General features: G+C 39.3%; 1 protein-coding gene across 2 annotated transcripts; it reads right to left on the reverse strand.

Annotated features, from left to right (window-relative positions):
- Window positions 1–2566: 2566 nt before the first annotated feature.
- Window positions 2567–9066, reverse strand: LOC117297017 (39S ribosomal protein L19, mitochondrial-like). 2 transcript variants are annotated; one of them, XM_033780138.1, is made up of 5 exons: window positions 8929–9066; window positions 7713–7955; window positions 5987–6121; window positions 4659–4846; window positions 2567–3303 (listed from the first exon to the last, which is right to left on the reverse strand). In XM_033780138.1, exons 1-5 carry the CDS (start codon window positions 9041–9043, stop codon window positions 3070–3072), a joined length of 915 nt encoding a protein of 304 aa, XP_033636029.1. In that variant the 5' UTR covers window positions 9044–9066; the 3' UTR covers window positions 2567–3069. The 2 variants fall into 2 exon arrangements, with proteins under 2 accessions (XP_033636029.1, XP_033636028.1); XM_033780137.1 differs by having other exon boundaries at window positions 7713–7958; window positions 8929–9064.
- Between the last annotated feature and the right edge of the window lie 5333 nt (window positions 9067–14399).

The following is a 14399-nucleotide window of genomic DNA, read 5'->3' on the forward strand; positions in this document are numbered from 1 at the left end:
CAAAGATGGCGGTCAATGACGCGTATTGCAATCCATCTATACAAAAGCTTCCCCGGAACCATTTGACATAGCAACTGTCTCTATAGTCTGAAGAATTCAAATGTAAGCGGTACTAAGCAAGTCATCGTACCAGACATTGTTCACAGACATTCTACGATGTTTAAACCATTAGAGACCGTACATGTAGCTGCCACAAGCGGCTTGTAAAATAATGCACCTACCAGCCACAAAGTGGCTGCAAAATTTGACACAGCTTCTATTCACAAAAAGAGGTCAAAGTAAGCATAATGTATATTGATCGAATTGTGAAATTTTGTATTGTGAAATATTACATAAATTAGTTTTTTCATAACAATAATAATAAAAAGACATTTGTAAAGCGCCTAATGCAAAAGCCTCTAAGCGCATAAACACTTTGTACTTTCCTTGTAATTTATAAGCACATGTTTCATGATATTTCTACAGTTTTTCAATAAAAAGTTTCTCACTGTCCAGTCACTGTGTAGAAAAAGTGAGCCAAATATAAAAAAGAAGTATTATGTGTCATATCAACTGTAAATGCATGTTACTTGATATATGAAACATGCATACTGTTAAGAAAAACAGTCGAGCCAGTTTCTCCGGAGTGCCCGTGACTTCAGCCCTTTTCACACTACAGGTATTTCCCGGGAACTTTTGGACGATCTATTCACACTACAAACAATTTCCCGGGAAATAGTTTAATCCCGGGAAATAAATAACCCTGCTCAGGGGTAGGGGTAAAGGCGTTAACCCCGGGGTAAAACGTTTTTCCCCGGGAAAAGCAAATAGTGAGAACGAAAGCAAGTTTAACTTACCCACCTTTTGCTTCCACTAAGGTCACAGAGGTCGCAAATAGCGCGCCAAATAATTCTCCCGGTAACATGGGGCCTTTTTTTGTTTCCTTCTGAAAGTGTCTTACATTTAAGAATGAAAATAAAATTAAATTACATCTCGGTTTAAAAGAGAAATCGTAATTAAAAAAATAGACCACATGAATGGAGTAAGAATAGGATAAATTAATAGTTGTCGTGAACAAGCTTCCTTCTCGTACACACACCATGTGTGTATTTCTTATTTACTCCGGCCGTTGGTGTACTTGTGTTGTCCAGAGTCAGATTTGAATTCTTCGATCGACATTGCTGTCTACTACCTAACCGTCAATATTTAAGTTAAAAATGTCTTCACTTTCTTGCGATAGGTAGTTACCGATGGAGTGATGATGAAATTTTAAGACAAGTTGTACTTTGGGCCAATGATGAAGTCACAAAAAAGCTAGTTGTGACTACATGACACGGGAAAGTTTTCTCAAAATTGGCTGACTGTGCGTGGTTCAGGATATGAACGGACCCCTGCCCAATGCAGAGAACAACCTGAAAAACCTTGAAAAAAGCCAATGATCATTATATGTCGGTAGGATAATAGTTTTTGTTTTCAAAGGCCTGAATGTTCTTTTTATTGCATTAGTGTTCTGTTGCATAAAGTGTTTTAGAAGAAACATACAAGTCTTTTAAGCTAGTAAAAAAATTCTAGCCAATAGGGTTAAGCCTGTTCAGTATTTTTTCGTTGCAAGAAAACCGGGTTGATTTTGCACAGGTTTGCACACTGGGAAAACAGCACTGTTAATAATGGAATGGAGGAATGCTTTCTTTCTACTGCTAGTGTGAACAGGCAAAAATTGAGATGAATGCATGACACAAAACCTCTGGGTAAAACACGGACACAAAGAACCATTGATTTACAGTTCTCAAAAGAAAAACAAACTGTCGCAAGGTAAAGAGCTCCCTTTTGCTCCCACCAGTGGCCGCTCTTCTTGGTAGACCAGATTGACCTTTCACCAATACTTCTGGCAAGTGCCATAAAACCCGTCAATCAGACGACAAAACCGATTGTTATACTGCATGTCTTTAAAGGCAGTGGACACTATTGGTAATTACTCAAAAAAATTATCATCATAAAACCTTTCTTGATTACGAGTAATGGGGAGAGGTTGATAGTATAAAACATTGTGAGAAACGGCTCCCTCTGAAGTGACGTAGTTTTCGAGAAAGAAATAATTTTCCACGAATTTGATTTCGAGACCTCAAGTTAAGAATTTGAGGTCTCGAAATCAAGCATCAGAAAGCACACAACTTCCTGTGACAAGGGTGTTTTTTCCTTTCATTATTATCTCGCAACTTCGACAACCGATTGAGCTAAAATTTTCACAGCTTAGATATTTTATGCATATGTTGAGATACACCAACTTTGAAGAATAGTCTTTGACATTTACCAATAGTGTCCACTGTCTTTAAAGCACTGCCACACCATCGTCTTCTCCTGACAAGTCGTCGGCGATGTCTTCCCGGAACTGCAAGACGTCTTCTCCGCCGTACACACAAGTATTGGTATAACAACATGCAAATACACGAATGTGCAGCCATTTTGGGTCGCACGTGGCAAGGGGGGGGGGGGGGGGTACTTTGCAGCCGGCCAGCGCTCTGTAGTGTGAAAAGGACTAAGAGTGGAATTATGTCACACTTATGAACAGAATAGCAAAAAAAGACAATTTGTGTTCTTAGTAATTTTTATGTTTTTTTTTCTTCGGGTAATCATGGAATCAAACAAACTTTTATACCTCACCGTGGGAGGCTTCATGATGGTAGGGGGCACCACACATACCAGGTTATTTTCCAATCTTTAAAGAGCATCCACACTTTCCATCTTACATAAACTTTCCAATGGAACGTACCGGCAGTCCAACAGAACAGCCCTTGTGCACGCGCTGGATACTTTAAAATCCAATCAGAACATTCCTACCTTTCTTACTTTTGAGTCGCCTCACTGGTAATAGCTACACAAAATTCAAATTTTACACAAGTGAATATTATGCGCATCAGTATTTGAAACTTTCCAGTGGAACGATTTGGCACTCCAACGAAATAGCTTGTGTGCACGAACTGGGATTCTTATCCAATCAAATGAGAACAATCCTACTATTCCTTCTTTTGAGGCGCTCCCCAATGTTAATAGTTACTAAAAATTCCACAAATGAATCGATCCATCGTGTCATCATTTCTGCCTCTCCTGACTGATGTCACTCTCGAGTTTTTCCACCTCTCGTTCGATCCCAGTCCGTAAATTCTCTGGCAGTTTCCACTGCTGTAGGAGGTCCATGCGTTTGTAGTCTGGTAGCCACCATGTTTTACCTTGTTCTACAAGTTCTTCTTTGACGTTGGAGAAATCTACACCCTGTAGCTCCGCCCTCTCCCAGCGTTTGTACCACGGCCTCGGCTTCAGTTTGACCTGATGGGAGACCAAGAAAGCATTCAGGATTTGCAATCATTTTCTAGAGTGATATTCTTCCTAATATGGTCTATTTTTTTTCTTTTTACAAATTAGAAAAATTGTGATTAAGTAGCCTGAAATGTCGTAGCCTACACCATCTTATACACCAATCCGGGCGTGCAAGTGCTGACACGGCGCGCCACTGCTGCGGTGTACTTGTGCCTAATTTTGTGCGCAAAGACACGAGAAAATCATTTGCCTTTTCACTTCAATGGGATTTGAATGTCTTCCTCGACATCTATACACTCTTGATAAACTTCTAAATATAAGCAGAAAGTAAAACACTGGAATTCTTACAAAAAACCTTGCCGATGTAACGCATTTTAGCGACTACTATGCAGTTTCCGCGTCTTTGACTTCTAACTAAAACTTTCCAACTAAAAAGAAACCGAATCATCTTGAAAACAGTGCTTGTTTTAGGTGAGTTAAAAGAAACCGAATCATCTTGAAAACAGTGCTTGTTTTAGGTGAGTTAAAAGAAACCGAATCATCTTGAAAACGGTGCTTGTTTTAGGTGAGTTAGACTCACCTAAAACAAGCACTGTTTTCAAGATGATAAAACAAGCACTGTTTTCAAGATGATTCGGTTTCTTTTTAGTTGGAAAATTTTGTGGTCAGTGATCTACATTGGTATAACCTGGTGTAAGTCGTTGAGGAAAACATCTAATTTCCATAGAGAGTGAAAAGGAACATGATTTTCTTGTGTCTTTGTGCACAAAACTAGGCACAGGTACACCACAGCAGAGGCGCGCGGTGCCAACACTTGCGCGCCCAGATTGGTGTTTATTGAAGGCCTGAAATTACACGCATTAAAAAGGCTAGAATTTCCAGAAAATATGCAGCTAAAAAGATCATTGGCATTTTAGCTTAAATTTTGACTGGAATGGGACTTTTTATACTTTAAATATGCAGGCCTAGAACTACACACAGGCTATGGATGCCATAAGCCTCCATTGCCCCTGGTCTTTGCCTTGGTGTCCCTCAAAAATTTTCCATTGACTTTATGACTTTCCAATGGAAGTGCCCTTGTGAAGATGAAATTAAAGGCCAGGTCAATACATGTGGGCTAGTGAAAAACCTGCGGGCGATCAACAATTTTGGTTGACTCGCGCGACGGGCGATTGACACATGATTGAAAATAAAGTTAACGGAAACCCCTGATTTGGGCTGTCAACCTGATCAACTGTCATCAGGGACACCTGGGGCTGAACTGAAATGCCAGAGCTCATGTGCGGTACCGTACACTTGACCGCTCAGCCACAACACCTACATTTTTAGACTATATATTATAAGACAAGTGTCTGGTGTCCTACCTTGATATCATTGATGGGTACTGGTTTGCCAGGGGGGTGTTTGATAGGCACCATGTTAGGATCGATGGTGCTGTATTCCGGCAGAGCATCCTGTAGATATTTCAAGTCGCTGTCTAACCTCTTCTCTAACTTCAACATCTCAACCTTCTGGATGAGTGGGTTGTACAACTCAAAACAAATTTCAACTCCTGGGAATTATAAAGAAAGTAAAAAAGATGGGTACACATGATTACAACAAATATCAGTTTCCTATATTGTGATTGATTTATTGTTTTAAATGAGGGTTGGAGTAAAGCACTGGTGCATATAAATGTCCACCCTAAGTTTGTCAACAAAATATTTGCAGATAAACACATCATCGAATGTTAAGTTTTTATACAATTTTTGTATGAGATATCGCCCAACATTACAAAGCCGGAAAGTCACATCAAGGTGCAAGCTACACTGTAACTGATTTGGGATTTCAACCCAACACAGGGGCACCTGGGACTCGGACAGGGTCACCCCTTTCACAGTCCGCAAGGATGTAGGCAAGGGTTTAATCCACTAGGAACCTGGCTGGTACAGCAGAAAGCACAACCTCTTAATTTCAAGTGGATAAGAAACAAGAGCATTAATGTGGAAGTGTCGTGGCCGAGCGGTTACGTGCACCGATTTCAAACACTGGTGTTTCTGATCAGTGGAGGGTGGGTTGGAGTCTCAGTCGTGACACTTGTGTCCTTAAGCAAGACCCTTAACCGTTGCTTCGTCCTTCGGATGGGACGTAAAGCCGCTGGTCACAGGTGTTGTGTAACGTAAGTAAAATAACCCAGTGCACTTATCGAAAAGAGAAGGAGTTCACCTCGATGTTCATGGTTTGATTGGCAGTATATTGCGCCACAGCACCTTGTAAACCATTACATGGTGCTATGTCAAGGAGTAAATATCATAATTCAAACGTAGTCCTTCATCCTTGCAGAAAAAAACTGTATGTAATAGTGCCTTGAGCGTCACTGAGTGATGGATATGCGCACTATATAAGAAGCCACTTTCACTTGAGTGTCATGGCCGAGTGGTTAAGAGTATCGAAATCAAGTTCTGGTGCAGTCACCGGAGTGTGGGTTCGAATCCCGTACGCGACACTTGTGTCCTTGAGCAAGATACTTTACTATAATTGCTTGTCTTCACCCAGGGGTAAATGGGTACCTGCGAGGGTAGAGGTTGATATAGTGTTAGTGAAAAAGCTACAAGCTATTATTATTACTATTATTATTATTTTAAAGCTACTCTTTGGCAAGCTAATATCCAGGCTCTAGAAGAGGAAAACCAAGTTCCAAACATGAACTTACCTAAATCGTTAATGACGTTGCGAAGGATGAATGTAGCTCCCAGCCCATAGCCACCTCTTCTTGTACAAATACCAACAAATCGGTTGGATTTACCCTTTGCATATATGTCCGCTGTTGTCACTGCCATTATGCTGCCTAAGAAAACACAAAAATTAACAATAGTTTACAAAGGGTATAAAATTAAAACTTTTTGTGTCATAATTACCACATAAATCCAAGAGTTATGGAAATAAAAGCTGGACAAGTTTTGAGATGTGCCCCCTTTCATCATATAAAAAGTTGATAAGAATTAGACAGTGCAATCTCCATTTATGTCTACCAGACGGATTTAAAACTATCACTATTTTTTTGGAAGGATATTAAATTCTGATGATTTTATTTCAGAAATAACTCATAGAGATTATGCAGTCTGTTGTGCTCATGAAAACTGTAATAGTGCCCTCATGCCACGGCTGGATAGAGAACGCCATGTTGAGAAGGGTTGCGTGAATGTAAACAAAATACGAAGGCTGATGAATAAAGAAATGTTGTGTTGAGGTCAAGAACTGTACTTTTTCCAAATGACTTACTAGTGTACAGACCATGTGAACTTTGTTTACAATAAGCGCGACCTTGTACATTCCTTGGCTAGTCTGGCAGGCAAGATAATGCACTGGTCCTATGGGAAAGTTGACATTTCGTGTCATAATTTCTACATAAATCCAAGAGTTATGAAAGTAAAAATTTGACAAGTTTTGAGATGTGCCCCCTTTCATCATATCAAAAGTTGATAAGAATTAGACAGTGCAAACTCCACACAAAAAAGATCTCTGATTTCTTGCATTAAGCTGTGTACAAATCGTGCCTGCAGGAAGTCCAGGCTCTATGGCTCTTTTGTAAACATGTGATGTCAAAGGTCACATCGTCTATACAACATAGTCCTAATGGTTGAAAGGTGGTCACATGACCATGTTTACCTGGAATTAAAGAGCTCAGTATAGAACGCAGGAGCTACGACGTTACGAAACATAAAAATGTTGAGTCTTACATTTGTACTCTTATGCAATGGTGCAAAAAAGGACATGAAGCTATGTTCTTATTTTACAAGTTCTCTAAGAACAAACTCTACCTGGCAAGTAGATACACACATGGTGTTACCGCAAACCAAATATATATATTAATACCTCACCATGCAATACCTCAAATCATATAGTTCAACATTTTGTAAGAAAACGAAAGTGTACAACGCGCATGAACCCCCTCCCTCCCAGCGTACGGATTACCAGAATCACAATTTCAAAAAACTCCTACGCGTTCAAAATTCAGCAGCCAGACTCATCACTTGAACCCATCACTCTAATCCTTCGCAATCTCCAATGGCTACCTGTTAAATCACAGGTAGTTTTCAAACTCTTAACACTCACCTACAATTGCAAAAACGGATCAGCACCAGGAATTAATTCAACACTATCACCCTCCGCAAAAACTTTGTTCCAGTTCAAAAGGTTTTCTCACAGCAGTTCCAGTTAACACAAAGTTCTACGGTCAACGTTCCTTCACATATGCTTCACCTAGACTATGGAACTCTCTTCCCATCCCAACAATCTCAAATACTGTTCCACGCTAGAACAATTTAAATCTAAACTTAAAACCCATGTTTTTAATCACAGAAGCGCAAGTTAGAGACTTTATTTTGTAATATGCGCTATAAGAACGGCTTATTATTATTAAGTTCTCGTCAACTTACCAACATAGAATTCAGGGATATCGATGACTTTCCTTCTCTTGTAGCAATCCTGTCTCTCTAAGTAATCAAGGAGTTTTGACCGTGTTCCCATCGGTGGCAATAACTCTGGACTTGTAAAGCGCTCTCTTATCTCACCGTACCCACTGCCATCGTCGTCATGTGTAAACTCGTGCTTCTTATCGGCTGTAGTTTCTGCAATGGTGATGTCATCTACCGATGTGGCGAAATTGCATTTACCAGCACCTGCTGTGGATATACAAATTTAAATAGTTCAGGCCTATATGAAGAAGAAATAAATTATTCATTTTGGTGTTACATATACACTGATGTGTGTTAGCACTGTGTATACTCAGTACTTTCCAGAGATCTGTGGAAAAAAAGTCAAAGGCGTATTACTCGGGTGGGATTTTGCCATTCTAGAGCAGTGTCACACCAACTAGACCACCGAGATTGCCTGGTATGGTAGCTAGAGGCAGTTTGAATCATATGTTTTAGCACTAGCAGTGGGTACTGCAACGATATTCATTTTTGTTTTACCCATATACATTGAATGATTGATGTGTGTATAATAAAGCGCAAGCACTACTAGTATAGCAATTTGGTGCACTATAATTTTTGCGCTAGATTAGATGATTGGTTTAGTTTAGTTGCGATAACGTAACCCTCCTCCCAACGGCCGCCAGAAGTGTACACAACTCTGTAAAAAAAAATACTAATAGTAGAAATGTGTTATCTCTGCATGCTGTTGTTTATTAAACGATTGTTTTTAGGGGTGCTCCCCCTCCCTCCCCCTCTGACCTGACGGTGACACTGCTGACCATGCTGACGCTGACAGCAGGACAGGCTTGTTTTCCCTTTTTTACTTTATAAGAAAAATTTAAACTTGGCCAGAACTTCAGAAACAGAAGAGCCCCCTAACCATGGAGGGGGCCCTTATTCTTCCTCCATGCCCGGGCCCTAACCAACCAAACATTTTGTGCACCTCTTTGTGCACCCTAGCCCCCACTGTTGTTGTGGCCAATCGAGAATTCAGTTTGGCCACAAACATGTGCTAACCCCCCTCCCCCCTCCCCCTCCCTCCCCCCCCCCCCCCCCCCTCCCCCGTAAATGTTTACCCGACAACAAACACGCAGCCGGCCGAGTATTAAAAAGACGAGTTTCCACCAACGAAATACTTACAAAAAGGACAACAACACATATGTAATCTTCCACTTACCAACCGAGACATGTTTATGTAGAGAACCAGCTCTACCGGCCAATCTTAAACTCGATCCAGCCCGCAATAAACACGAAGTTCGCACCAGAACACATGCAGACGTCGTGGCCGCCATGATGAATTTGGGGTTTTGTATAGCGCCCTCTGCTGTTTGCTTTCATAACACTGTATTATCATATCACAAGACAGTGGGTGGGTTCAACTCCCAACAACCATGTACCAGACCATGTTCTCCAGAATTTATATACAATTTTTTAACCCAAGCTAAATATAGTCAAATCTTTAAAACAGTGCTTACAGGGAGGATCCAATTGCCAACCAAAATTGCACCGAACCATTTTTGACACAGCCAAGAAAGAGAAGAAAAAAAGTACTTTTACCATTAAAGTTTATTTTTTAAGGATAAATTTCTGACATAGGTCCAAACCAATTGTGTCAAAATTTAAAGGACTAGTGTTGAAATGACCTTTTGGTAATCCCTGAAGGTACCAAAATGTCTGCGCTTATAATATGCCAGGCTCGTGTGGGTGAACTACTTCTAGAAACTAAGGCTCCCCACAGGCCTAAGGCCCCCCGCAGGCCTAACGCTCACCGCGGGCCTAAGGCTCCCCGCAGGCCTAACGCTCACCGCGGGCCTAAGGCTCCCAGTAGAAGATACCCATGCCTAAATCCTTACGGACTATGAAGGAGGTAGCGCTAGCCCAATTTCAGAGCCCAAGAGTTGTCGGCAATGTGTCCCTGGTGACAGTTAATTTGGGCCGATAGCCCAAACCAGTTCTATGTAGCCCTCTTCACGTTGCCATCATGGACAGCCACGTGAGTTGGGCGATATATATATAAAATAAAATAAATTAAACCCAAAAATCGAACTAAATACAAATGGCTATAAATGTACAGTGTTTTATTTCACAAAATTACAGTAAAACATGTAAGGTGACATTTGTATATGGTAAGACCTTGTATAATAAAAAGCCCCGTATGTTTCTATATTTTATGAAATAAAGTGTAATAATGGTTCTATTCGACATGTTCGATCCAAAACAAATACCCTCCTAGCTTGGTAAGAATACATCCAAAACTACATCCATAAAAACAAAGGGAGCTTAGATATTGTACACATGCTTTAAGTATAAATTATTATTGGACCCACAGGCATGACGGGAGGTTGAGGGGGTCGATTAAACAAAGATTTAGGACTAATTAAACTATGGGTGCGTTCGTTTAGCTTCCCTGGGTCGACCCCGGTGTGTGGCATTTTTTTATTCCCAGGACGAGTTTGTGCAGATAATTACCCACGTTCGTCCTGTAAAAAAAAACGCCACGCACCGGGGTCGACCAGGGGAGCTAAACGAACGCACCCTATAGGAACAGTCCTAGGAGATATTACAAACTTAACACTAGTCCTAAGTTAGGACGAGTAACTCGTCCTAACTCGAGATATGACTAGTCATTTAACTCTTTGTGAAATCCACCCTATGTTTTATAATCCAAAGAAATTGTTTTTACAAACACAAACAAATCCCCCATGAGACATGTAATCTTCAGTAAAGATGTTCATTTTACCAATTCCAATGTATGGGTGAAAAATGGAGAACAAAATACTCACACTTCAGTTAAGATCACCACCTACATTAGTGGCTTCATCAGACTGGCAACTCATCACACCTGAAGTGATGAGTACCGAGTATACAGTGCTAACACACATCGGTGTATGGGTAAAAACCAAAATTAATATTCTTTATCCCCGATGCAAATTTAACATCTATTATATCGTTGCGGTACCTGCTGCCAAAACATAGGATTCGAACTGCCTCTAGCTGCCGGGCAACCTCGGTAGTCTAGTTGGTAAGACACTGCTCTAGAATTTGCAAGGGTTGTGGGTACGAATCCCACCCGAGTAACATGCCTGTGATATGTTTTCACAGGACTCGTGAAAGTACTGAGTATACAGTGCTAACACACATCGGTGTATGGGTAAAAACCAAAATTAATATTCTTTATCCCCGATGCAAATTTAACATCTATTATATCATCACAGCTGGTTTTCCTCCTTTTATATTTATCATGAGGCTGGTTCATAGAAATATATTATATAGCTCTATGGGCTGGTTGTTAATGAAAATAATTTGTGAGTTTGTTCTCAATTTTTAACCTATATATTAAAAGTAGTAAAATAAACATCTTTACTGCAGTTGTAATATAATGGACATTCCTACTTCTAATGAGTCTATTCTTGAAGGACATAATCTTGTTTTCCTAATCAGTAGAAAATGCCTAAACAGGAAAGAAATGGTAACACTTTACATTAATATATGTTTCTAAGATATGCTGCAAGAATAAGGCTAGATTTCAAATAGCAGTTCTGAGTTAAAGACACGGACACTATTGGTAATTGTCAAAGACCAGTCTTCTCACTTTGTGTATCTCAACATATGCATAAAATAACAAACCTGAGAAAATTTGGACTCAATCGGTCGTCGAAGTTGCGAGATAATAATGAAAGAAAAAACACCCTTGTCACATGAAGTTCTGTGCTTTCAGACGCTTGATTTTGAGCCCTCAAATTCTAAATTTGAGGTATCAAAATCAATTTCGTGGAAAATTACTTCTTTCTCGAAAACTACGTTACTTCAGAGGGAGCTGTTTCTCTCAGTGTCTTTTACCATCCCCTCTCCCCATTACTCGTTACCAAGTGAGGTTTTATGTTAAAATTTATTTTGAGTAATATACCGATAGTGTCCACTGCCTTTAAACAATGTGTGCTGTATACTCACTAGGCTACTTTGAAGAGTTCTGTGGATAAAAACCAAAGACATATAACTGGAGTGGAATTCGAACCCATGACCTTAGCAATTCTAGAACAGTGGCTTACATGAACCAACTAGAAATGTTGGCAGGTCCACCTTGTTGGAACCCCTGGAGTTATCGATTTCAGTTTGGCCAAAGCATGCTGAATTGAAACAAATTCCTTGGAATGTTTTCTACTTTACATTTGTTCAGATTTAAAAGCTTCACTTTGCAACCTGGAACATTTCTAAAAAAGGTTATACTTTTTATGACTTTTGGTCATTTCACATTAAATCTAATTAAAAAAGAAATTAAAAAAGAAATTAAAAATTATTAATTGTTTCTCAATTTGTATTATTTTTGGGGGCATATTCATGCATGGGAGCAAAACCCTGAGCTCATTTAAAAGTCCAACAACAACTTATTCTGAATTTACATCTTCTGAACGAGAAATAAACACAACAGTCGTATTGGTAATTTTGATTGTATTGTAATACTGATTAAAAAATAAACTGATAAAGCGGTGTATGAATAAAAAATACTTAAATGGCTAAAAGACGGTATCTAATCAATTAAATCAATTAAATTGAACAGTTAAAATAAATAAGCAAACATTTGAATTGTAGAAGATATTATGGCCCTGTCCGGAACGGCGACTTCGGCTACAGCTCTGGCTAGATCGTCCGCATCTGCCTATTCTTCAACACTGGCAGACGTGCTGATCTAGCCGTAGCTGTAGCCGGAGTCACCGTTTCGGACATAGCCTGAGTCAGGGAAGGTACACATTTGGTAATTACTCACAACAAATATTAACTTAAAAACTGACTTGGTAACGAGCATTGGAGAGAAGTTGAACTCCCTCTGAAGAAATGTAGTTTTTGAGAAAGCGGTAATTTCTCACTAAAATAATAAAAGACTTCTAGCTACCGTCTTTTATTCCTATCTGAAAGCACACAAATTCGTCCAACAAGGGTGTTTTTCTCCCCATCATTTTCTCGCAACTTCGATGACCAATTGAGCCCAAATTTTCACAGGCTTGTTATTTTATGCTTATGATGGGATACACCAAGTGAGAACACTGGTCTTTGACAATTACAAAACATGAACAGTGCCATTAAGTAAGAACAACTAAAATAGTGTTTTTGTGAAACAAAACAAAATCAACAGACTTCAAAAAAAGGTGTTTGGTTTAGAAAAAAATAAATATAAATATATTGGAGAGTATTTCAGTGGCTCATCCAAATACTAAACAAATGGAAAATTTGGGAGATTCACAACTTCAGTATGAGTCAGAGATATTTTTATTTCCTAGAAGACAGTCAACATGAAGTGAATAGCTCTTGTAATAGAATGTGAGTTTAAAGTGTTCCCAATCATTTTTTTTAGCCTTTAAATTTTGTGAATGGGCTCTTTCATGGGGCTAAAATTCAAAAAATATGTCTAGCAGTCTTTAAACAAATTCCCCCAAAACGGATTACTAGAGCTTCACCATCAGACAACCATCAGTGTCATGTTCTCTGCATGCTTTAACACATTTGAATACTGATTTTAGGCATGCCAAAAAAGGCCCAGACAATTACATAGTTTTATCAATGGGAAAAGAAAGAACATTTAAACAGACGAACAAGACAAATATTCCGAGAGTTTGAATGACCAAATCACTACTGCATTGAAAATGCATAACATGTTAATTATGAACTGGGCCCAACTTCATTGTGTTGCCTAAGCACAAGTTATCGATAAAGAATTTGTTTAAAGCCATTGGACACTTTCGGTAAACAGTATTGTCCAAGGCCCACACTTCGTGTATTACAACTTCTATATAAAATAACAAACCTGTCAAAATTAAGGCTCAATCGGTCATCGGAGTGGGGAGAAAATAACGGGAAAACCCACCCTTGTTTCTGCACGTTTCGCCATGTCATGACATGTGTTTAAAATAAATCCGTAATTCTCGATATCGAGAATTTATATTGTTTTAATGTTTTCTCTCAAAAAGTAAAGCATTCCATGGACTAATATTTCAAGAGAATTCTTTCACCATTACCTTCTGTAAACCCTGGAAGTTATTTGTAAATTTGTGATTTTTTTTTTTTTTCTATACCGAAAGTGTCGAATGGCTTTAAGTGAAAATGAAAAAGAGGTTAACTGTCACAAATGTCACTTGTAATATTGTATTGGATCTGGTTACCTTACTCTGCTGGGAAGCTTAGCTACTTGTCGTTTTCAAAGCAGCTCTATGAAAATGGGTCATGGAGTTTTCGCTAAGCAAAAATGGGCAGTACACAAGTCACAAATGCCACATGCGGAATGCTATTATGGCAATAACTTAACCTCTTTCTGGTAAGCGTTTTTCTGTTTGTGCTTAGCTTTTTTTTATTTATGCTCAAGCAGCTCTATGAAACTGGGCCCTGCACCTACTCTGAGATGCCAAAAACTGTTTTGCCTAAAATGCACACTATTCATGATTAATACTCAGCCCTCCTCGTTACCATGCATGCCATGGGCAGCTTGCCGCACCATTAAAGAAACACGTTGCCTTGGATCGGACGAGTTGGTCTGTAAAAAGCCTTTGAAACCGTTTGTTATGAAATGCATATGGTTAGAAAGATGTTTTAAAAGTAGAATATAATGATCCACACAAGTATCACTCAAAATTGCACCGTTTTCCTTTTACATTGCGA

The sequence above is a fragment of the Asterias rubens genome, chromosome 11 (assembly GCF_902459465.1).
Source record: "Asterias rubens chromosome 11, eAstRub1.3, whole genome shotgun sequence".
NCBI classification, from domain to species: domain Eukaryota; kingdom Metazoa; phylum Echinodermata; class Asteroidea; order Forcipulatida; family Asteriidae; genus Asterias; species Asterias rubens.